The sequence below is a fragment of the Strigops habroptila genome, chromosome 1 (genome assembly GCF_004027225.2).
Source record: "Strigops habroptila isolate Jane chromosome 1, bStrHab1.2.pri, whole genome shotgun sequence".
NCBI lineage: Eukaryota > Metazoa > Chordata > Aves > Psittaciformes > Psittacidae > Strigops > Strigops habroptila.
This window is the reverse complement of record NC_044277.2, coordinates 102,012,608-102,037,005: the sequence shown is the minus strand read 5'-3', so window position 1 is coordinate 102,037,005 and position 24,398 is coordinate 102,012,608. Positions and strand designations below refer to the sequence as shown.

Below are 24,398 nucleotides of genomic sequence, written 5' to 3'. Positions count from 1 at the left end.
GTTTGCCAGCATCATCTTTCTACCATTAAAAAAATGTCTAATCCAAGAGTAGGGGACAGAGTGAAAGAAATCAGTTCCATTCAGTAAAAGCCTCAGGACAGAGTAGTTTTTTCTGCTTTCTGTCTTGCTGTGTCAAATGCAAAGCTTGTAACTTTTCTTCTGCTTTTAACCTCATGCCTCTGCAAGCGTTTGTGGTTACAGCTTCTATGTCTACATTGGCAATTTGTGACCTGCTATTTTTCTTCCCCCTGAGAAAAGAAATATGCCCCACTAGTATGTAAAAGCTCTTTAGACCCATACTCTGACCACTGGCATCTGCTTGAGGCTCTTTTCTTGCTTTGGGGTACCACGAAGGACAGATTTGCCGCACTCGGTGCCTTCTGGAAGTCTTGCCGGAAAGGAGCGGGGCGTGATAATGTGCCAGCAACAGGAAAAGAAGCACCGCTGTGAAGTGCAGCGGTAGCGAAACGCGGGAGGCTGGGCCAGCGGTGAAGACGCCAGATCTCAGCGGGGAGGAGCCAGGGCCAGCGGTGCTGGGGCTCGGTCGCTCGCCCTCAGTCGATGCGCGGGGCGAGCGGCGGTGTGCGGATGCGGGAGAGAACTAAATGAGGAGTCATAACGAAGACATAGCATTTCCAGCCAAGAGGAAGCAGCAGGCCTCTCGGAAGGGAGCTGACGTTGGGGGTTACTGGAGCAGGGGGAGCTGAGCTCACGGGTCTGGCTCCCACCCTGGGTCAGCGCTAACTTGTGGGCACAGCTGCTTCTCGGAGCCCTTTCTGCTGCTGCACACCGGCTTGTTTTGCAGCAATGGAAGCGAATGGTACTTTCCTCGCTTGTAACAGTAAGTCTGTAGAAATGTCTTTGCGTTTCAGCTCTCTTATCTTGTCCAAAAGCTTTATTTTCCCTCCTCTCTTCTCCCCCGTCTTCTGCCTCCCCATTTTCTCATTTGGAAGTAAGCCAGCATTTAGTCGGTGTTACAGAGAGAGATATGACAGATTCTTCTCTGTAATAGGGTTAGCTGTGTTGGTAGGAAAGTTGTCATGGCTGGAGAAGTGTCTGCAAGTCCAGAAAAGTTGATCCAAATCTCCTCCCCTTTATGGTGAAACTGAGAGCGGGATGGTTGCTCAGCTAAATAAACTCTCTGGGCTCTGGTGAAGACAGCAGAGCCAAGATAAATCACCTCAGCTCGGGGTCTGCTCCCAAGACTCTATAAATGTTAAGTACAAAACAAGTGATGTTTCTGCAAAAGAAAACAATCCTCTCTGTCCTTTAGGCAAAGTGAGATTTAAGAAGGTTCAATTGGTAGCAAGACAGGGATGCTTGCCTGATAGACAGGGTAATGAAATATCTCTTATTCCCTTGTCTGACTTTAATACATTGCTTTGTTACCTCTTCATTGTATTTTACTTACTTTGATGAGCAGAAACAGAGCTGTGATAGCTATAGATCGAAATGGGATATTGTGATCCCACAGAAATGGGAAGAGGCTACAGTGCTTATTTTTATTTCATGAGAGAGGTGCTTTCTTAGTATAGATGAGCTATAAACAAGAATAAACAAATAGAACAATAAGTGACTGACCATAAACATAATCAGTTCAGCATTACCAGGAGAAATGTGAAAAGATTCCCACAGGCTCAAGAAATCTTCCCTCAGATTTCCTAAATGCTAGAAATCTGACAGGAAGGTAAGACAGAGGTTAATGTTATACTTGTTGTAGGCATCTCATTAATTATAGAACCACTGGGGAAATAAAGCTAAGAAATATATCTGGAACTATTGAAATATTTCCTATTCCAGACTGCGGGTCATTTTTCAGTAAATGTTATTTAGCCTTCTGGGGTTAGGAACCAAGAAGAATTCAGTAGCTGTTTGTTAATCTATTTTCTTCTCTCAAGCAGAAAAATACACAAATGTTGAATGAGCCAAGCTTTTAAAAAAGTATTTACTGAAATTCCTTGACACATAACACACACAAGTGCTGAAGTCACTCTGAATGCCAGACAGACAAGAAAAGTTGCTCACATGTTAGTTTGTTAGCAGAATCAGACTTGTGCTAAGTAGCTTGTCAGAAATTTCTCAGGTACTGTGGTTTGTAGATATGTTTTCTCTATGGCTGTATGTTGAAACTCAATTCTTTCAGTTTCTCTCTTTCTTTTTTTCTAACATAGATACAACAATAGCTGTATTTACCATGTCAGAATTAACCACAGGCACATGGCTCAGTCTCAGTAAAGTATGTGACAGTCAGTAGGAGACACCTGAGATATCTTCCGGTAGCAGAAGTGGGTATTACTGTGGATGAGAGTTTCTGAAAAGTTTATATAGTTTTGTTTACTCTACATTTGGATGGAGATCTGAGTCCTGGGACTAAAACTGAGCATGTTCCCTTGTCTCTGCAGAGCCAGAGTAGCTGCTGTGATTTAGTGGTCTGTGCCGTGTATTTTGAATGCATTAATTCAGCTGGATGAGCTTCTTGTTGCTTATTTTATAAAGTCATCCACATTTAGTACACAGTGAATCTGCTAGACTCTGTGAGCTATAAATAATCTTTCTCTTGACTCATGAGTTAGTTTGTTTCTGAACTGGGAGCTCTTGTTCTCTCACGGAGTATAGAATAGCTAATTTGTACTATGCATTGTTCTTATACGTTGACTTTTTCATCCAAGACACTGTGTACATTGTGCAGGGAATGCCACAACGCTGTTATGGAAATGCCCTTTGCCACAGCCCAGGGTGAGAATCAACAGGGAGGGTTGGTAAAACCTAAGAAAACAGGCCATTTCCTTGTTTCTTCTACAGCTAGTCCTGAGCATTAACTTCTAGATTTAAATTTCCAAATGAATCATCTCTACCTGCCCTTCTTAGCTGGGCACACCAAAGAGGCTCCGTTTAGGTTTCAGCCTCTGTGGGTGGAGATTATACTACTTGGGATCAGCCCTGAAGCAGCTGGTGACTTTGGTCCCCTTTCCTACAAACAAAATACTCCTTGCACACCTTAGCTGATTCAGGTTGTGCCTTGATGCTTTACGTGGAGTTTTTTGAGCCGTAGTGTTTCCAGTAGTGCAGGAGAACTTGCAATACTGACACTTGTCAGAACATTAAACATGCAACTTGTCCCATTACAGGACAAGTAAAATTAATTCTGGGTCTTTTTTTTTTTTTTGGTCCTTTTTTTTTTTGACACAAAAGCTACTAAATTTCCAATCTGAGCAATGTCTGTTAGTAAAATTATAGCCCGCATCTGGTTTTGAGATTGTTGCTGGTGTGCCAACCCTACCATCAGGCCCAAAAGCAGATAAGTTGGGGCAAGAAGATGCGGCCCAAAAGTGGATGACTCAGGGCAAGAAGATGCTTGGGGAAAAATAGAGTTTAATGAGGGAATGAAAGAGGAGGAAGAAGGAAATGCAGTTGCTTGGAAAACTGCTGCATGTAGCAGAGATGAAAGGATAAAGCAACAGAGAAAAACAGGGAAAAGCAACTGGGAGAAGTGCGTGGGGAAGAGGTGGTTTGTGCAAGATCTGGAAACTCAGCTGACTGGGTAGGCAGCTCTGGGAGACAAAGGTGTCAATGATTTGGGAGCAAAGTATAGTTTCCTTTACAGGGAAATTGAAATATATAATTGGGTATTTATGAAGGAAAGCTGCAGACAAATACTTAGTGATTTGATCATTCAGGGTGGGATTCAGCTGGCTAAATGTGGGTCTCCACAAGAAATGCTAGGCTTTTAGAGATCTAGAGAGGTGAATTGTACCCTGTCTTCTCCTGGTTCCTTGTTCAGTGCATGGTAAATACCTAAATACTTCAAGACTAATCCCCAGGCCATGCATCTGCTACGTCCTTCCCACGGGTGGAGGGTCTCAATCCTTACTCAGCCAAGCTCATCAGAATGGAAGGCTACGGACCTTGGTCAAACATGGAGGTTTCTCTTTTTCTTTATGCAGGTAGAGAAGATTTTGCGACAGTTTCTTCTAAACCAAGATACTTCCGCACCTTAAATAAGCCAGTTTAGACAATGTGTATGGAGACATTCTCACACCTCAGGCTGCCCCATATATGGGTGCCTTTTAAAGCCCTGTATTGAGATAACCACGCAAGTCTCGTTGGCTGTTTTTGGCTAAAGTTAGGGAGTACTGAAATTCCAGACAAATCACTTAGGAAAAAAAAAAAAGGGGGGTTTCTTCCCTAGTTTTGCATAATTCAATTGTGCAATTTAATTATTGCACAAATTTTGCCCTGCTACAGAATGGTGACAAATGACCTGCATTTTGTCTGTGGGAGATATTTCAGCTCCTGAAGAAAAGGTCAAGAAAAGCTGTTAAGTGATCTTAAAAAAAAATGAAGCTGGGACCAACCTACAATTGACTTTGGTTTTATGAAAAGAACATCTTCATCAGTGTGTACCCAGAAACATGATTTAGAAATGAAGCAACTAAGATGCATGAGTGCTTCTGGCTGTTGCTGCTGCTGCTGGTCCTATCCATCAAGTTGATATCCTTCTTTTCAATTACTTTCTTCATGCTCTTTTCACACCAGTGACTGGAAAAGCTGTAATTTACTGCAAGCCAGTGTTTGTTTTAGTGCCTCTCCCTCTGCAGCCAAATCTTTATGTGCACTGTGATGGAGGGACCAGTGGAAGGTCCAAACCAAACCTTCAGTCTGATTTTGAGTTCCCAAGTGCAGTGAACTTCAGTAAGGTTTTACCTGGATTTCATCAAGAGCACAAGGTAGTAGCTTTTGATGGGTCACAACCTGTGCACAGATCCAAGCTCCCTTTGAGTGACCCAGACTGGCAGAAAGATTTGTGAAGATTTTCACAAATAAAGGTCACAATTTGAACTGTCTGTGAAATGACTGAGCAGGCAGCCTGGCTTCATCTGTACAAACCAAGGCCAGGGCTCTGCACTGTTTAACTGCCAGCACATTCCTCAGCATGGTTTTGATCTACAGCAAGCTAGCCCATAGCATGATCTGGGTGATGGCATGGGCCTACAGCCCTTCCCAGTAGGCAGTCTGGATATAGCCATCCTGTTTTGGGGAAAGGTAGCTGGGCTGGGCGGGCTGATCAGACCAGGGCTGAAGAAGTGACCGTTGTCCTCCCAGACATCTTGCAGCCAAGGCGAGGCAGCTAAAGGGTACAGAAAGTGGTGCTGACAAATACTGTGCATGGTGACAGCACTGATGTAAATGCATCAGAAACCTGCCCATCACAGGACTTCTTGCCAGCATGCCAGCAGAGGGTTTTACGCAGTGATTTGAAGGGCAGCCACGACATGATAGCTGGGGAGACCCCCTCCTGTATGAAACTTTAAGGTCACCCTGCCCCAGCTAGCAGGACCTCTCAAGCACCCTGGAAAGGAAGTAGAGTGGGCAAGAAGAGCAAATGTAAGGAAGAGAAGGAGTTTTGCTGATGCTGCCACAGGCTTTGTAGAGAAGCCCATTCTCAGTGTCACCACAAGGTGGAACTTGGTACATACCACATGCACCAGAGATGCACCCACTGTCAAGAAGCAGCAGTATCTTTGGCCAGAGGTGCACGGGTGGGTATCGTCTCAGCACCCATTCCCTGGTCCCCACTCCCCGGAGGGGGCAAGCAGAGGAGCGCTGGTGTAGACGAGTCACTGACGTTTTCTGTTGCCGGTGAGAAACCGACTATTCTCTAGCTCTGCTCTGCCAACAGCAAGGCCTGGTCCCCGAGAATGTGAAGTGTGACTGGGGAGAATAAAGCTGAGAGCAGTGACTGGTGTCCTGGACTTAGCAAGGAAGGAGGAGAGAGTGAGGTTTCTATATGTGGGATGTGAGAGGGCATGACTGAAGTGAAGAATGGACTCCAGAGGGAAAGGTAGGGCAGGTGGGACCCTGCAGATGTGAGTCTTGCTGTCGCGTTCTTCTGGCAGGGTCTCAGCTGGGTGACAACTTGCCATTGCTGGGGCCATGCTGATTCCAGGCACAGGGCTGCCAAGGAGCTGATAAAAAAGCCAGGTTGGATATAACTGTGGGGCGGGGGCAGATGACAAAAGGGGCCTCTGCAGAGGCACCTCATGGGTAACATCACTGATTTGCAAAAGCACTGGTTTCCAGCTAAATCCCTGCCACTTGGTGAGTTTTCTGCTTTTCCAAACAGCAGCTGCTGCCCAGTGCTGCAGCTGGTTGTGCTCATTTCCAAGCAGCCGCTGCAGTAACAATATTCCTCATACTAAGTGTGCAAAAGTAATCTTCAAACTTTATCTACCATCAGGAACTTCAGCTTCTGAGTGTTCCATCACCCTAAAAAGTGATAGAAGGTTGTCATGTTACTACACATCCGCTGAACTACAGCTTTTCCAAACTCTCATTGATTCTGAGTTCACATGGACTGAATGTTCTCATGTTTGCTGGGGACAAGGAATGTGTAGGGGCAGACATTGCAGTTCATTAATGAGCAGTGACACTTTGACTGTGCTATTACTCTTATTAAAATAATTCTATTGAATTTCACTGTGGAGGAGCCCGGGAGGGAAATTGAAATTACAGTGTTTCTTCAAAGAATGGCATAATGTAAAATAGACCTATTTTTTTCTTCTGGGCAGCAAATACAGAGCAAGGGCACAACCTTTGGTCTCTTTAGTGGGAAAATCTCTCCTTAACGTGACATTTATTATTTGTTATGTAACTGCCATAGGCATTAGCAGTAATAATAAATAAATTACATCATGTGCATGATGCAATGGGGAAGTGGTGAGGTCATCACCAGCACAGGTATTTTCATTCCAGGCCTAAATTATCACAACTCTGGGCAAATCGGCAGCTGACTTCTGTCACATCACTTATGTCAGTGTGGTGTAAAGACACTATGATCAGCATTAGGGTTGCACCACTTTTGGTGTCGCCAAATGCGGTGGTGATGGGAGAACAAGTCCAGCCCCAAAGAGCTCAAAACCAATCTGCTTCTTCCTCTGTGAAGTGGTAATAGTGTTTCCTTAGCTCCTTCAGATAAGGATGTAATGGAGATTAATTAATTTTGGAAAAGTGTCGGAAGAGCAGCCTGTGCATTAATAGTTTTCTCACATGGCCCATTTCCTACCAGATTCTACAGCCCTTCTATCTTAAGTGTCTGTTTCCTGGATATTAAAGCTGACTTTGGGACCATATTCTGACATCCTCGTTCACATCGATTTCCATTTGCTCAGTGAGTAATCCAGCTGGAATCGATAGGATGATTAGCACAGCCCCAATCCTGGGCATGGGGACATGAATAACTTCCCTCATGTGACTAGTGCCATTTATTTCAGTGGGATCGGTCATGTGGGTAAAATTGCATGCTTGAGTGTTTGCAGGCTTCAGACCCGGTCAGGTTACCTGCAGTGAATAAGAGTTGGAGAATTTTTCCCTAAGCCATTTGCAGGAATCACTTCCTCTGGTGCCAGAGCGTGACGCAGCAACGTGTAACACCAATAAGCAATACCATGTAACCCACAGTGTCACACTTACCCCTCAGGCTTTGTCTGCAAGATGTGACATTGTCTTTAAATGACCTCAGGACCACAACACATCTAGATCTGTTGTTTCCCAAAGCAAGGCATTTCTGGTCCAATGAACTCATCTTCATTTTAAAAACAAACTGATTTTAAGTGCCTTACATCTCTGAAGCCCTCACAAACACACACTGCTGTTCTGTAGAAAGTGTTTAAACTCAGCGAATGCCGATCCTGTGCTTTGTGTGTGCAAGCTTCAGGTATAAGTACAGTAAAATGTTCTCTGAGAGCCTAGAAAGCTCTGAGCAGTGTTGTCACTGGCACTGGCACATTAATTTTAGGAATTAATGAGAAAATGAAGCGGAGGGGCTCTGCGTTCTCCCAGATTGATCCCTATGGAACTCTAGCTGCTGCTGGACAGGAGAGCTGATGCACAGAAGCGAATTGTTTTGCTAAGGCAAGTATGGGAGAGCACTCTCATCTGCACTCGTTTAATCGGATCAATCCTCTCCAGTACAATGTGAAATATGGGAAGTGCTGAGAGACTGCTAGCTAAATAAATATCATCTAGTCATTACGTCATGGTGCCCACCTCCTAGACACGGCAAAAGCAAAGCTCCCAGCTCCCAGGGGAGCACTACAGAGATTACAGCTCTGACATCCAGCCCCTGTATATGTATGCAGGGGGCTCAGAAAAGGCTGGCCATGTTTCCTCAAACACCTACTGACTGTCTGGCTAACATGCTCAGCAATGTCTTGTCCAGAAAGCACCTTTATTCTCCTTTGCTGTCTGTGATTTGTGGTTGCAGTGTGTAAATCAGGCATTATTAGTTGTACTGCTGTTCAAGGCCATGCAATGGCTCTGCCTTGTCTCCAGAGAATTTCTTATGTGTGGCATATGGCAGTGATTAATGACTCTGATCCTGACCTTATGCTGGTCAGATATCCCAGTCCTCTATGTTTGTTTGTGAGCATTGATAGAGCTTTCTTCAAAATGCAGAGAAAGAAGGGGAAGATGGACAGATCACCAGACACCTGAGGTAGAGAATGTTTCTAAAACCTCTGTTGAATATGAGGGGGTTGGTGATGGAAATGCTGGTGATGGAGAGCCTTCAATTAGGCCTCCAGCAGAAATTGTGACATGTGGTTTGCTGTCAAGTTTCTTGGGCATATGCTGATTCTGCAGTTCATCCCAGCTTGACTCAATCTCTCTGCAGTATCTTCACCCTTGGCTTGCCTGGCAGGGCAGCAGCTAGCAAAGGCAATGACAAAACCCTCCAGTCTGTAATAAGGTCTGTAAACTTGCCTAAGATGGAACAACTTAATAAGTATAGCTGTTGTACTTCACCACAGAAGTGGTCATGGCTAGGGAAAAGATAGATTTTAGCTGGGACAATGGGCAATGGTCATGAGTTTCAGCAAAGAAAATTTATGCTGGTGATAATGAACAAATTCTTCACTAAGGACATCTAAGCTCTTGGACTGGGAGCTAGATTGGCTGTGGAGTCTCCATCCTTAGAGACATCCAAAACTCACCTGGACAAGACTGTGAGCAACCTGATCTACCTTTGAAGGTGACCCCACTTTGAGTGGGTGATTGAACTAGAGAGCTCCAGAGGTTCATTCCAACCTGAATTATTCTCTGATTCTGTGTAATCAGTGACTTGTTAAACCACTGATGGGGGCTTCTTCCTATACCAGAATGCAGGATAGATTTGCATTACAAGAATAAACCCAGAGCTATGCAGAAACGCAGGGTAAGTGACTCACCCAAGTCATACAGGAAATCGGTGGCAGAGAAGACACAATCTAGAGTCTTAGGAAAATGCTCTTCTCTAGGTGGAAAAAGAAGAGTATTAAAGCACAATTTCCAAGCAGCTATTGGGCTACGTCTGCGCTGGCTAAAAGGTGTTTTTAGCTCCCTCTTCACTGCCTGTCAGTGGGAACATTACGGAGCAGCTCTTCACTGAAGAGAAAGGGTGGAGCCAAGCTCCCTCTGATCCAGGCTTTTGTGGGCAGGCTAAGCTGACGAGTCCTAGGCACTGATTAGGAGCCACAAACAATATCTGGGACTCTTCCAGCCCCTGGAAGTGATGTCTAAAAACCCACTGGCGTGTGACTGTAGGAAAACTTGTTCCTTCTACCTGGGCAGGGGCTGGCAGGCGACTCCGTGTAATTTTGCATCCAGCGTGCGCTGGTGAGCAAAGCGGGAGGAGAGACTTCCCACGGTCCCACCCCCAGCCGGACTCTGCCCTCCCCTGTCTTCCTCTGCCTCTCTCCTGCTGCTGCCTCCCTCCGCGCCCTCCCTGGAGCCCCGTTTGACAACGCGCACGCTGGAGGCTCCTGGATGAGCAGCGATCCCCGCGGGGGCGGCGTGGCCCCCCGTCCTCCTCGACGCCCGACGCCTCTCCCTCAGCTCCGCACTGGATCATGCAGTGCTTCCGAAGGCAGCCCAAGCGCAGCGTGTCCCAGGAAAACATCCTGCGGGAGCAGAGCCGTAGAGTGGCCGCACTGAATGGCATGAGGCTGGGTAAGGGGCAAGTTGGCCAGACCCTCGGCACTTCCACACGCTGGCAGCCGCTTCATTTCTGCCTTTTTTCCCTGCTCAGAGGCAGTGCTCCACCCTAAAGGCAACTCCAAGGTTATTTTTAAACTCCCGAGGTTTCTTTTCCTTTCCTTTGCCTGTACCCACCCGCCAGATGTGTAAACCGCTTCGTTTGAGGCATCAAAGAAAGTGGGACCTCTTTGGCAAAGGCTCGGTTTCCGAATCTCTTGCTGGGCTTTGTGAACTGTCGGTTGTTGAGGATGTTTGGGGAAGGCAGTGCCCTTTTCCTGCCTGATTTTAGGACTTCTCAGTGGTGTATTGCCAGTTGCCGTAAAAGCCCGAGGAACCACTCAGAGGTCTGCATTTGCCAGATGAAAAGAAAGAGGAAACCCAGGGAGTTTAGTAACTTCTGTGGCTGGCTATGAACTCATTGTTGGTTCCTGCTCTCTGGAGAGATAGCCCAAGTGGATACGAATCCCTTGATTTCCATGGCTACAGAGGGCAGGTGGAAATGGAAGATCACCATTTACCCACCTGAGTTCTTTAGATTTTACTGAAAAGGCTTTCTGCCCTTTTAAGCTGGCAAACCTGACTTATGTCTGGTCTTAAACCAGGTGGGAGAGGGAGAGCAGGCAGGAGGTGGCTTGTTTTGTAGCAGTTGTAATTAATGTATTTATGTCAGATCAGCAGTTTTGCAGGTGAGCAATGCAGAAATACAGATCACTGTATTCTATGGCATCATTCTACCTATCTCCTTAGCGAACTCAAGCCTGGCTTCCTCCATAGCAGCTATTGTTTTATTGTGTTTCCTGCTTGCTGTAAACCTGAGACAGAGAAGACAAAGGTCAATATTTTTGATGTCTTAGTGTCTAAAGCTTCATAGTGCAGTATATTAACTTCGTGGTTATTGCAGTACTGTGTTTGCTTGAGGCACTCCTACCTTTACCAGACATGATTTTCAGTGAACATTACTGCACACTAAATATATTCTGTTTAGAAAGTGTGTGATTGATATTTTGTGGGGAAGGGGGTCCTGACCCTTGGAAATTTTGCAGGCCAAATATGTATTTGATATTTCACAGAGGATGCTAAGCAATACACAGTCCTGCCACATGTTTCAGGCAGGATTTGGACATCTATTGCAACGCAGTGATTGTGTTTCTCGTTCCTACTGGTGTTATATAGTTGGAAACCAATACCCGTGTCCTACTGAACAGTGTTTTTTAAATGATGTATGTGTGTGATGACTCTGGTTTCTTTCATACAAGTTTCCATTGCTGTGACATGGAGCTCTGGACCACAAACGTCCTCAGCTCCATAGGGTTGTTTGTTAGGCAAAAATCCTCAGGAGCTGGTTCAGGCATAAAACCTGAAATAAGGTTTCTGCTGGGAAAAGGTGTTTTTTTCTGGAAAAGCCTTCAAATGACCAACTGAGACTAACGTCCCACTGGCACATCAGGGTGTGTTTGTGGTTCCCGTATCAGGATCAGAGCATCTTCTGCTCCATCTATGGCCAAACAAAAATGCTTGTGCTTTGTAGATAGGAGTAGAGAAGCTAAGTGACTCACCCAAGGTCATTTAAAGAGTCTGTGGCAGTGCTTGGACTGGGCATAGCAGGCAGAGCCCAAAACACTGTCCCTCTTTCCCAGCCAGTTTAGGTGTCTGAGATTGAACTGCTGTTAGACAGACACAGAGCAGGCCTGGAATAGGCTGTGCCCACTCAGTTAAGGGCATGCCCCTTCTTCCTCCAGGCCCACCATTGGGTGGTTCAGTCAGTACTTGGGGTCACCAACGGTAGAGATCAACTCTGGGTGACTGCTCTCTTTCTGAAAGGCCTCCCATGTCAAGGAATGATGGAGCTGTTAGACACCCATGATTAGCCCTTTGGCCTTTCCTGGCCAAACCCGCTGTATCATAGAGGCAAGCTTGTCTCCATCTCCTCCCTGGTTTCTCTCACTGCCCTCTGACTCAAGCTCCCTGCCATCTTTGATCTTTGCCATGCTTTCACCATGCACCATCCTGCTTCATCTGTCCCTCCTGCTCTTTGGAAGTGCAGTGTCCTCCTTTGCTGAGTCAGTTCACCTGGCCTGGTCGTCAGGCACAGTGGCCAAGGATGAGTGGGAGGGCTGCTCCCGACCCATAGTCAGATCCTCTGAAGAGGAAGGGGAGTTCTGACCGCGCTAATGCACTGACTGGGCTGTGCTAGTGAGCAGGATGAAGGGCTCTGAGCTCCAGTTTGTGTCTGACCTGTGTGGATCAAGCCTGGAGGAGAGGAATCTGCCCTTGACCACTGCATGTGCCCACCCAGGTTTGCCTGTGTTACGTTGGTGCAGCTCTTTGGGATGTCCAGGTAGCACGAAACGTTACACATGCTGCATGTGGTGTCTGTGTAACGAGACATGCTCCATTTCACAGGAATTTCTCATGAAACACTTATGTGCATAGTTACCTAAAGGAATTGATGATTTTCTTGCTTTCCTCGTCATGTCACCCTAGGATGGCATGTCTTTCTTCTAGTCCCATAATGATGCCTCAAATGGTTGGGATCTGAAAAAAGAGAAGAAATGGCAGGGGGGTTGGAACTAGATGATCTTAAGGTTGTTTCCAACCCTAACTATTCAATGATGATGTTTCTGTGATGATACTGGGAGCTAGAACAGAAATGTTGTGGGAGAATAGAGAGAAGGAAGAAGTCTGTTTCCTCTCCAGAAACCTCGAGGGGTACTGCAGTGCTGTTAGTGAAGCCTAAGTCTGTGGTATCTTCTCTGCACTTGGAAGACCTTTGCCTTAGAAGGGAAGCCTGAGCACCACAATTCAGGAGACCAAGAACCTGTGAAGCTGTTGTGGTGTCTGCCCTTCCACGAGATGGTCTTGGCCTCTTGTCAACCCCTGGGCATGGTTGAACCTCAGTAAAGCCAGGAGGGTGTCCCACATCCTGTAGCTGGGGTCAGTCTTTCACTCTTCTGTGCTTTGCAGGACATGGCTTTTTTCTTCTCTCAATGGGTTTCTTTCTGAGGTTTCCAGAGGAGGAAGCATTCAAATTCTCCTCTTGGGAACCTCCAGACCAGGTAAGGGATAGAGCCCAAGGGATGGTGTAGCATGGGGAGACAATTAATTGATGAGATAGCTAATAGAATGTAGAGGAAAGAGAGAGGGCACAGATGCCTTTTCAGGATCTCCAGCTCCCACTGTGGCACTTCAACTCTAGATGCCTCAGCTGGTGCTCTTGATATCTGCAAAACCAGTAAAACATTGTGAACAGCTCACTGAGTGGACACTGGACACCCCTAATATTTATTTCCTATGGAGATCTCAGACTTTCTTTGGCAATCAAAAATGATCTTTAGGCCAATGTATCCCAGTTACAAACTCATGGTGCGGTATTTTGTTGCTGCCACCGTGACCCACCTTGGTGCTCTGCAGGACCTGGCGCTTCACTTTGCTGTATGAATTGTGAGGATTCTGGGGATTTAGCGACTTGGTTCTTATGCTGGATTTTGTTTTTCAAGCATGTTTGGTAGTTTGTTGCCTTGCTCTGTTTAAAAAACAACATACCAAATGTCATAGGGGAATGCCACACTGCAATATAAATATTACTGCATAGGTCAGTTAACTTGGATTTCTGCTTTGCGAGACACCGCATTATGTGACATTGGAAGATTTCCCATGATGTGTCAGGTGGCTGCAAGAGGCCAAGTGGTTATCTGCATTGTCAAGACAAGGTTAGCAAAACCCCCATTGAGTCAGGATATGCTTGATCAGTACTACAGAGTTAAATGCTGTTTCACCAGCTTTGAACCAGCCCTTCCTGCAATGTCAGAGAGATGCAAGGTGCCTATTACAGAAAGCTGAGGGAGTGTTTCTCATGTTTCATGCTCTCACCCTCCCCAGCCTGCACACTCCAGATCTGTAATTAATGGTTGGTTTGAGGGGCAGATTGTCCAAGGTGTTTAGGTATGTGAAACTCGTACGCTGCTGTGACATTCAAAACATTTAGAATGCCAAATCTATGTCTTCAAAGCCTCACTAGATGCCTGTTGTGTATCTAGATGTCTAAATGCCTTCCTGAATCTAGGCTAAGATGTGAAATCTGAAGTTCGTGAACCAGCAGGTCTGGTTATTATCACCTGGCATTGTGGCAGCCTAGTAGGGTAAGAAAGATAAAAGTCCTCTCGGATACTAGCTGGGCAACTAGGGGAACATGGTTGCTACCTTACTGATGTGGTGCTGTCTCTCACCAGACTTGTCTGTGTATGTCCTAAGCTTCATGACACAGATCTTCAGAATCCCCATGTGGATAGGTGGGGACTGCTTGCCAGAGAAGGGAGATATCTTTGTGTATTCCTGTTTCCACAAAGGAAATCTGTTGCAGAATGGATTTGAAATCACTTAAAAGTTCCTGACAGTACTCCAATTAAAAGTTATACAACTTTCTTTTTTACTGCTTTTACTGTTACATTGTTGGTTTTGTTGTAGTTTTTGCATCTTAACAGTAAGACTGTATGAGCTGGGAAGAAGATATTTTATGCTTGTAAACCACCTGAGAATTATGGTACAAAAGTCTTTGGACTCAATCTGAGAAATCTACAAGGCTCCAGCATAAAGTATGACATGACAGATTTCTGGGTCTCTCTGCTCTGTGGTCCTCCCCGGACCTGACTGCACTGTAATGCTCTGTCTATGTCTGTGATTAGTGTCCTGTGGAAGGGAAGACCCTATGAACATCGTTTCTTGAGTTGAATCTTACAACAATACAACTACTATTTCTCTGCAGGGCTGAAAGATGACAAGGATCTGAAGTTCCTCCTGAAAGGCAGCCAGCTGCTAAAAGTGAAGTCAGGCTCTTGGAGAAAGGAGCGGTTTTATAAGCTCCAGGAGGACTGCAAAACCATATGGCAGGAATCAAAGAAGATGCTGAGGTCTCCAGAGTCACAGATCTGTAAGTAAAGTTTGCTTCATCATAGGCGTGGGGTACTGTGGGCAGACGTGCTTGGAGCGAACCAGGACCATTATGCTTGCGGTGTGGAGCAATGAGCCCAGATCCTTCGTACCTCCAGTAACACACAAACCGCGTGATGCTGTCAGCTCCAGAGACAGCTGGGAGGAATCTGCCATGTCAGGAATGGCCACATTTCCCAAGCTCATGAGCTACTGCCTAAAATCATTATGGGGTAGGCTGTGCTGGTCTCAGCGGCCTTGCCTGGCTTGTTTCCTCCCCAAAGTAAGAGTTCAGGTTACTCAGGTGCCCAAGCCCTCATGCGTGAGACATGGCTTGAGCATCTGCGGTGTGGTATGGTGTGCTTGGGCTGTTGGTCTGGGTTATGCCAGGACACTTCTGCCTGCAGCCCCTCAGAAAGCTGGCATTTCAGCCTTACAAGGAACCACAGAGATGTGGAGATCCAAGGGCTGGCAGGAGATGTCTCTGGGAAGGAAAGCTTGTTCTCATCCTTATCTTAGAAACTCAGAATCTGCTCCATTTTTAAAAGTCCAGCTACAACAGTCACCATTGTATGGACACAGAATAAACCATTCTGTGCCAGCATCACCCAACTTGGAGCAGTAATTGAGACCAAGAGCCCAACTGTGCAATCAAAATGGGATTGGGCAGGGTGTGTATCTCTTTATATCTGTTTATATCTGTTTTTAATTCTCATCCAGTGTTTTTCTGACATATTTCTCTGTCATTGATCATAGACTTGTAAAGCCAGGAGGTAAATTAATAAAGTGGAATGTATTTTAAGGCATGTTGAAATGTAGAACACATTGCCCATGTTATTTACACAATGTTTTTGATAACAGTCATAATTAGTTAAACGAAGGGTGGGTCTTCCAAATTACCCCCCTCCCACAAGCAGTGATAAGATTTTCAGTAGGAGTAAGGTAGCAGGGCAAAATATGTTTGGTTTATCACCCTGACAGCCACACTCCTCTCACATGACCTTGGGCACCTCATTTAATCTCTTTGTGCATCCTTCCCCAAACATTTCTTCTCTCCTCCTCTACTCTAGCTATAAAAGGCTTTGTATTGAAGGCTGTCCCTTACTGTTTTTTTGCATGCCTAGCATGGCAGGGTCCTGAGCTCAACTGGGCTGTTCAGGTACCAATGCAATAACCCATGAAAAAAACCCCAGCAGACGCAGAGGCCTTAGTAAATATTTGCTCCCTAGGAGCACCTGCTCTGTTGAGTTCTGTCCCATGTAAAAGCAAAGTCCTTCTCCTTTTCCAGAGAATGTCTTGGATGGGGCTTTGAGCAACCTGGTCTAGTGGAAGGTGTCCCTGCCCATGGCAGAGGTTTGGAACTAGGTGATCTTTAAGGTTCCTTCCAACCGAAACAATGATTCCATGAAAACAAATAAGAATGGGAGTTGAAAAGAATGACTTTCAGAGCTTTCTTTCCTGAGACAGCAGTTTGTAAATGATGGAGGCTGAGAGCACCTCCAGCCTGACCCTACCTGGTCCTCTGAAATTAATGGGAGGGGGTCCTTGTGCTGTGGCTCCAGGGACTTTGACGTCTGGTTGAAGAAGCACTGGTTGAACCTGTTACCTCCATTGCTGGGGCAGTGGCACAGAGAGCTGGCACAACTGTGATTTTTTTCTATATTGAGCTGCAATAAGAGCCCCGCAGCGAGATCAGATCCTTTGAGCCCAGTGTTGAGCAAAGGTGGGGAGTGTGTCTGTGTGGGTGTAGATTTACAGCTCTCAAGATACACTTTGCTAACTGGGCACAACCAATGTTGCCATGCTGGTGGAGATAGAGGCAGTGCCACTGTGGGAAGGAGAACTTGCTATGACCTGGGAGTGTCCTCACTGCAAAGTGAAGATGGAGGAATATTGCCTGCTGACGCACACCCACATGTATGCTCCATAATGTCTTCATGCATGCATACCTTTTCCTGGAGGAAGATTCTTTTCTTTGTCATGAGAATAGCAGGAAAGGAGACAAGGCAATTGAGGCAGAGCTTGTCCTTGCTGTGCTGAAAAAGCAAGCTCTGACAGGGCTCTGACCATGCTGGCTTTACACTCCTACTCCCAGCTGACTGCAGGAGCATGCCTGGTGCCAAGCTGACCTACCAAGTGTTCTGGGGCAGGCTGTGTCCTACTTGGGAGGATCTGAAGCTGTGCCTGTGATTGTGGTGCAAGCTTTTGGGAAGGTTGGAGGCCCACCTCAGGGCTGCTTTCAGCAGGTGTTCTGGAGGCACCTCAACCTGGAAGTCAACAAGAGAGATGAGTACTGACTGCCGAGTCCCGTGCCATAACCCCAAGGACATCCATTTTCCCATGTCTTTCTCCTCTGTTGGTCTTCTGAGACCTTCCATTCCCAAGTTTTCAGAGTGATTGCTGGGTTAAAGTTTCTTTCTTGAGCTGTTAACTTCACCAGGCTGCTTTGGATATAGGTATAGAGCGGATTACCCCTGGTTAGTGTCCTCTGGCAGGCTTTATCACTACGGCTGCCGCCTTATTTTGTTCAGTGTGTGAAGGTGGTCAAATCAGAGGAAGAGTGCAGGGTCATGATTTGATACTCAAAATCAGGGACTTCAAAGAGAGTCTCTCCAGAGGGTCACCCTTCCTTGTTAACAGACAGTAAGTTTGCCCTCCAGTACAAAGCCTTTCTAGAACTGCAGATAAGTTGCCTTTTTTAGGGAGGAAAAAGAATGAGCAAAATGGAAACTGGAAGGTTTTAGCAGCAGGTCTAATCTTATCTGCAGCATTGCTGACAGCAAGCAGATGGAGATACCTGAGAGGAGATAAGTCTGGGAAGGGTAACGATTATGTTTTTGTTTGGACAGTTTCCTGTTATTCCTGTTACTGTTCTTGTAATCATACAGCAAAACTATTTGTAAACCATTGTGTGGTGATGTCTAGTAGATAAAACTGGAGACTGCCAAAGTTAGACAGAGAAATCAGAGATGCTTGAAGTTAAAAAACCCCAACATGGCAGGGTTGTCACAGGCACGGATGTTGCCTGGATTGGATACAGGGGTACGACCAGTGCCTTCCTCTGTTGTCTTTATTTTAAACAACTAGAAATTTAGTTTGGATGCTGCTGTGATAGCTGTATTATCCAGGGGTTTTTTTAGAGCTGTATTATCCAGGGCTTTTTGGGGGATAGGTTGCCATTCCAATATGGTCTCTATGCACACAGAATGTACATAATCTATTTTTTCCTTATTATCCATTATTTTTAGGTAATGTTCCATGTAGGCCCAAGGAAAGAGTTTTTTCCAAAAGCCCTTGAAGCATCATAAATGGTCAGTTTTCCAACAAACATGTTATACCCTGTGTGTACTCTCTGGCTGGCTCCAGCAGAAGCATAGGAGCGCTGGCATGAAGGCCTGCTCAAAAGCACCTTTGAAAAACAATTTTTCATCATGACCTGCTAAATCCTGTATCTGAGCTGCATACCAGGCCCATAAACACACCGCTGCTTTCTAGTATCTTAAATGTTGTGTAGAGCTACAGTCAGAGTGGACACTCTCCTATGAAGAAAGGCTGAGAAAGTCGGAGTTGTTCAGCCTGGAGAAGAGAAGACTCCGGGGAGACTTTAGAGCAGCCTTTCAGTACTTAAAACAGGCCTGTAAGAAAGATGGGAAGAGACTTTTTAGCAGGGCCTGTTGTGATAGGATATGGTCAAACATCAGGTCTCATCTAGGTGGAAAAAAGAGGAAAAAAGGCATGCTCTGCTTTCAGTGAAATGGATTTTTGAAAGTCTTTTCTTATACCAGCCAAAATCCCTAGTGTGAGCTCACTTAAGCCAGGCTCAGTTCCTTTAAAAACTCTCTGAACTTGGGGATTTGTAAGCATGGTTGAAAACCTTCCAGAGAAAACATCCTTTTGAGCTTTTGGTGAAGAAACAGAATATTCAAAGCCAGAAAGAAAAGAGTGAATGAGTTATTTAGATTTAGGGGTGCTACAGTGGAGCCCCAGAGAAGCTGGCATTTTGCTACCTCCTGCTCTCTTTCTCTGCTGGAGGCTCAGGGAGATGACGTTTCCTAAGACAGCCATGAGTGCTTCACCCACTGCACCAAGAATGACTCACTGGGGTCATTGAGTCACGAGCAGACTAGTCAGGAAAGAAGTTTAGGAGTTTTGGATGAGATATTTCCATTTGTGGCCAAGAGCTTTACTTAAAAACTACTATTGTTGTTTGGGTTTTTCCCTGCATTTTGATTTAAAGAATCAGTTTTGGGAGCAATTTACAGAGGTGGCCTAAATTACTTGCACAAGTAAGTGTTGCAAATGATGATTGGCATAAAGTCATGTGATTGTCATTGTGTAATGCAAGTGATTTAAAGTAATGAAATTGATATTTTGATCTAATAATTGAGTGTTAAAAATGCACAGGTTTTGCTCCATTTCCTCAGACTTCTGACCCAACTATAGGTTATTTTTATATGGTTTAAATATAGTACACAAGCTTTATGTTTATAGCCTGCTACCAATGTTCAGCAGAAAACTTTTTCCTTCATTTTTGGGTTCCTGTGAAAGTTAGGAATGCCCTTAAAATGCCATGCGATGAACATAGTGTACCATTTTTGTGGAAGAATGAACAATTGTCTCCATTGAATTAATGCACTGAACTTGCTTGTAGAAGAACAGAAAGGACGTGATCTTGCTCTGTGCTTCTTGAGTTGAGAAGTGAAAACTTTAACTTTTTCCTGATAAATGCCTAAAGCCAATAGAAACTCTCAGCAACCTCTACACACACAGCAGGTAGTTAACTGCACTGACAGCTTCCTTCTGGAGCTGGATAGGCAGTTTCTTTAGGAATCATTGCTTCACGGTCAGATATGTATTTGTTCCTGGAAAAATATTTGCTGATGTGAATGTGTTATGCAAGGCGGCCATCAGCTGTGAAAACAAACCCGTCTGTCTGTGGGTCTCATTAGTTTTTATCGAAATCACTCAACTCATAAAACAAGTTGTTTCAAATGCAGAGCTGCCTGCTTCTTCGATTTAATTTTAAATCAGGCCACCGCATGTGTTGCTGGGACAGTTTTCATCACAGGCAGTGTGCTGACACATATTGACCTTATTCTCCATAGCATATGTTAAATGCAAAGACAGAAGTGTTGAGAGCCTTAGATCCAAATTTAGCAGCATTATAATGGCAGGAGAAGTAGGAACTAGTTGCAGAAATAGTTTGCAGAGTCCTGGTTGTGATGTGTAGAAGGAATGTAAATAGAGATCACTCTATTTACATGAACGCCCCAAGCTGTGATGGGTAGACAGAAAGATTGGGTAAAGACCTTATATTAAAAGGTATTTCCAAACAACATGTAAAATTACATGTGCATTGTATCACTGGTTGTCAGCTGGTGACACACACCAGCAATGAGGGCTGACTGCTGTGCAGCAAATCTCAAGTTAAAACAACGTGCTGAGCCCGTCAGCGGAGGGAGAGAGGAGAAGAGAATGGATGAGGAATTAGCAGCTGGGACCTGCAGTAATTCACACTCAGGGAGATGAAAAAGCAGTGTGGTCAGGACTAAGAAGGCACAGCACAGTGGGGCTCATGCTAAACCCACCCTTGAATCATCATGTTAAAGCACCCCTTGTGGATGAGGGTGATGGATAGCCTTTGGTGTTCCTGATCCAGGGGAGCTGACAGTGCTCCAGCTTGTGCTGATTACAAAGGTCCTGATCCCAACCGTGTTTTGCCATTAGCATCAGCCACCCGTGGTGAAACTGAAATCAACTAAACTGCTTTTTCTGGAGTGAAACCAAAGAAAGAAGCAGCATGCAGTGCCAGTTTGCCCCGTGTGCTCAGTGTGTTGTGAAATCTATGTAGTCTCGCTGCAGACATCCTGGCTGGCAGGGCAGTCCTGGGGTCAGGCAGCAGCTTTCATCTGTTCTTGACAAGATGCTAAGTCAGCCTGGCTGTGCTGCAGCTGGTGAAGGTCTGACCTTTCCGCAGACATGCGGTATTATGTGCAAATACGGTGCAAGCTATTAACAGCTGAGTACATTTCTCATCTGCATTTCCTGACAGTAAATAGAAGTGACTTACTGAGACAATTAGAGCGGGGTGGAGTAATTCAACATGACTGAATGCCACATTGCAGAGATCACTTGTTAATAACAGGGAAGTAGGATAAGGAAAGGAAGGGATCTGAGGAGTATTTCCCCCAGAGTGAAGAAAACTGCATCGCTCCCCTAATGAGTAACTGTGGTTTAACCCCAGCTGGCAACTGAGCACTACACAGCTGCTCGCTTGCTCCCCCCTGGTGGGATGGGGGAGAGAATCGGAAGGGTAAAAGTGAGAAAAGTCATGGGTTGAGTTAAAGACAGTTAAATAAGTAATGCAAAAGCTGTGCACACAAGCAAAACAAATCAAGGAATTCATTCAGCCACTTCCAGGAGAGCAGGGCTCTATAATCCCTAATGGTCACTTGGGAGAACAAAAGCCATCACTGAATGTGTCCCCCCCTTTCCTCCTTTTCTTCCCTATCTTTTATTGCTGAACAGATGTCATACGGTATGGACTATCCCTTGAGTCAGTTGGGGTCGACTGTCCTGGCTGTGTACCCTCCCAACCACTTGTGCACCCCCAGCCTGCTCGCTGGTGGAATAAGGAGCAGAAAAGGCCTTGGCTCTGTGTGAGCACTGCTCAGCGGTAACTAAAACATGCGTGTGTTATCAATGCTGTTTTCAGCACAAATCTAAAACATTACCCCATAGTAGATACTCTGAAGAAAATTAAGCCTACCCCAGCCAAAGACAGCACAACTCAAGGACAGCTGTTTTAGTAGTGCCACCAAGTGTCTATACCTTGACCTTCCTCTGTCTCTTTATCAGCAAAGGCACAAGGAAAGAGAAGCAACTTTCAGTCCTTGTCTTTCACATGCTGCTGCAGGAGATGCAGGTTCAGTTCCTTGTTTTCCCTCTTTTCTGTAAGATTCTTGACAAAGTACCTCCTCTCAAAAGGCTGCCTGTCAAACAGGAGGAAGGCAAAGGGTGATTGCTCTCTGTCCCTGTTTCTTCTTTCCCTGTATTCTTTAGGATTACCAAAGTATTTTACTGTCCATGCTTCCAGCAGAGTCTGGACATTTCACCTGAGGAGCAGTGATAGAAGAGATGGAGAGGCCAGTAGCCAGGGCTCATCTCTCAAACAAGTGTGCTAAGAGGCACCCTGTCAGGCTTGTCCTTGTGTCTCTTCAACACTTGTAGTTTTGGCTGCCTGGTGGCTTGTAGTGCATATATGTGGCTTGAATACATTCCTGAAGCCTAAAAGCTCTGGGATTACAGCTTGTAGGGTGATGGGTAGATTGGATTTATATCCCTCCCCCTACTGCTTCCTTCAGGAATGATTCTCACACAAACGGCCACCCCCTTTCCGCATGCACACAAGGCTGAAATCCTTGCACTGAGGTGTGTTTGAAGGCACCTCTTGGAGGATGGTCAGGCCAAGCCCAGATTCTGCTGGACGGAGGCACGCAGCCTTGAAGGAAGAAGCTAACTTCTGGGGGATGAGGGAGCTTTTGCGTCAGGTGGAGGCACAGGGGAGGCTCTGCACTTGCTCAGCAAGGTTTTGTGAGTCACAGTTTTGGGCTTGGATACTTGCAGACTCTCTAAGTCTGGTTACAGGCACATCAGTGTGAATCACAGATTTGTTTTCCTTTGAGAGGTGTTCCTCTTCCTTCTGCCCGAGGAGATAAACTTGCAAGTGTAACAGCAAGCTCCTTGAAAGTTGTGAAGAGAGAAATTCAAATCAAGAGAGACACCCAAAAAATACGTGTTGGTTGCTTGAAAATATCAAGGCTGTCAAAACTGGCTGCCTGCATCCTGCGGGCCTGACTCACACATGCCTGATAATGCCATGGGTGAAACAGGAGAAAGGCACTGGACCGAGCATTGGCAAAGGAGGAGCACGAAGGCAGTATCCAGTGATGACAATTGAAAGGAGGATTAAAAAGAAAGTTCTCAACATCTCCTTGAGACTAGTTCAGACACGAGTAATTCCACTGGCTCCAGGGAACGCTGCTGTATGTCCATGTCAATGAGGAGCCTTTGGCTGTGGCAGTGGCCGAGTGGCATCCTCGCAGCCAGAAAGGCTGATCAGGTTGTAACCTGTTTGACTTGATGTCTGGAGGCCAAGAAGGACACAAACTTCCTTGTGTTGTGCTTCATGTTTTGGGCTTTACACAAACCACCTCTTCAGCAGAAGTAAACACTCAGGAGAAGTAGACGCAAACTTTCCAGATTCTCTTCTGCTTGTGGTTACATCCCTGCTGTGGTGTGATGGGGAAGGAACATGGAGATTGCAGGGATACATGATTGATGGCTATTTTCTGTAAGTGTTCCTCTGCTGTGAAACGTCCCTGTCCCCCAGTTATTTCTGATTTCTCCATGCAGATAGCTCAGCTCAGCACACAGTTACTTTGGGACTGCTAATACAGTACACTCACTGCCTGGGAGCAGCTGATAATGTACTTACGCTGGGTTAAGATTTTCCAGAAAAGAGATAACATTTGCAGATGGCTTGGGCTGACTCCTTTGGCTTCATCTTTTTTATTGATAGTTGAAAGCAGTACATATGACCAAACTATGGAAAGCTTTAGAAAGCGTCCTCCCTTACCCTTTTTTTTTAACTGTTCCTGCAGTGATAGTTTCTCTCTTTATCTCTTGGGTGACTACAGTAGACACCAATCCTTTTCTTCAGCCTTCCTTGTGCCTTCTCTGCACTGAGGAGCTCTGTGGCCTTTATCATCCTCTTCTCAGCATATCCCAAAGAGATCAAGGCAGCTCTTCCAGACACAGGTTTTCAGTCTCTTTTTCCTCCCACACAGCTCTCTTTTCCAGTGGATTTACTTTGCCAGGTAATGGTTTCCAAAGAATCCATTCTAAATTTCCAATATTTAACATCAGATTTTCTAGTCTTGGAAACACTAGGTTGTTGCCAACCCAAAGTTTAGGGATTGATTGCACAAGCAGACAAGCTAGCCATTCTGAAGGGACAATAACTCCTATGAGCCAAGCAGTGGTGAGCAGTTGGCAGGTGGTGAGGAACAACAGGATGATCCTTCCACTTGCACTGTTATAACCAGAAGAGACCCAGAGTGGAGAAGAATCACCTACTTATGGACAATCTGCATGGCACACGTCTGCATCTGAGATGCTCAGCCTGGACTTCCTTTCTGTTCAAGGGTCCACTGTAGCCATGGAGTAAGAGTATGATTTACCTTACCCTAAATTTTTTGTCTGAACAGTGCAGAACATTTGTGTTCCAAAAGGTTCTTCTTTTTTTTTTCCATTGGCTATAAAAGGAGCCTAACTAAACTTTACACTTTTTGACTGAACTGAACCCATCCAAACATGATAGCATCCTTTACATTAAGGGTGTAGTTCTGCCTGTGGCATAATCACTATAATTTGCCCAGTCTCCTAGTTAGTGCGCTAAT

At 45.5% G+C, this 24,398-nt stretch overlaps 1 protein-coding gene across 3 annotated transcripts in view; it reads left to right on the top strand.

The window, feature by feature from the left end:
* The first annotated feature begins 504 nt into the window (after positions 1-504).
* The window catches only part of PLCD1 (phospholipase C delta 1), a 53,574-nt gene continuing 29,680 nt past the window's right edge, over positions 505-24,398 (top strand). The window contains exons 1-2 of one of the 3 annotated variants that reach the window (XM_030487880.1): positions 505-841; positions 14,774-14,938. In XM_030487880.1, coding sequence (XP_030343740.1) covers positions 808-841; positions 14,774-14,938 — 199 coding nt within the window. In that variant the 5' untranslated portion in view covers positions 505-807. Of the gene's footprint in view, positions 842-9,699; positions 9,985-10,080; positions 10,096-14,773; positions 14,939-24,398 lie in introns of those variants that run through there. The other 2 variants (XM_030487869.1, XM_030487889.1) reach the window with 2 other exon arrangements.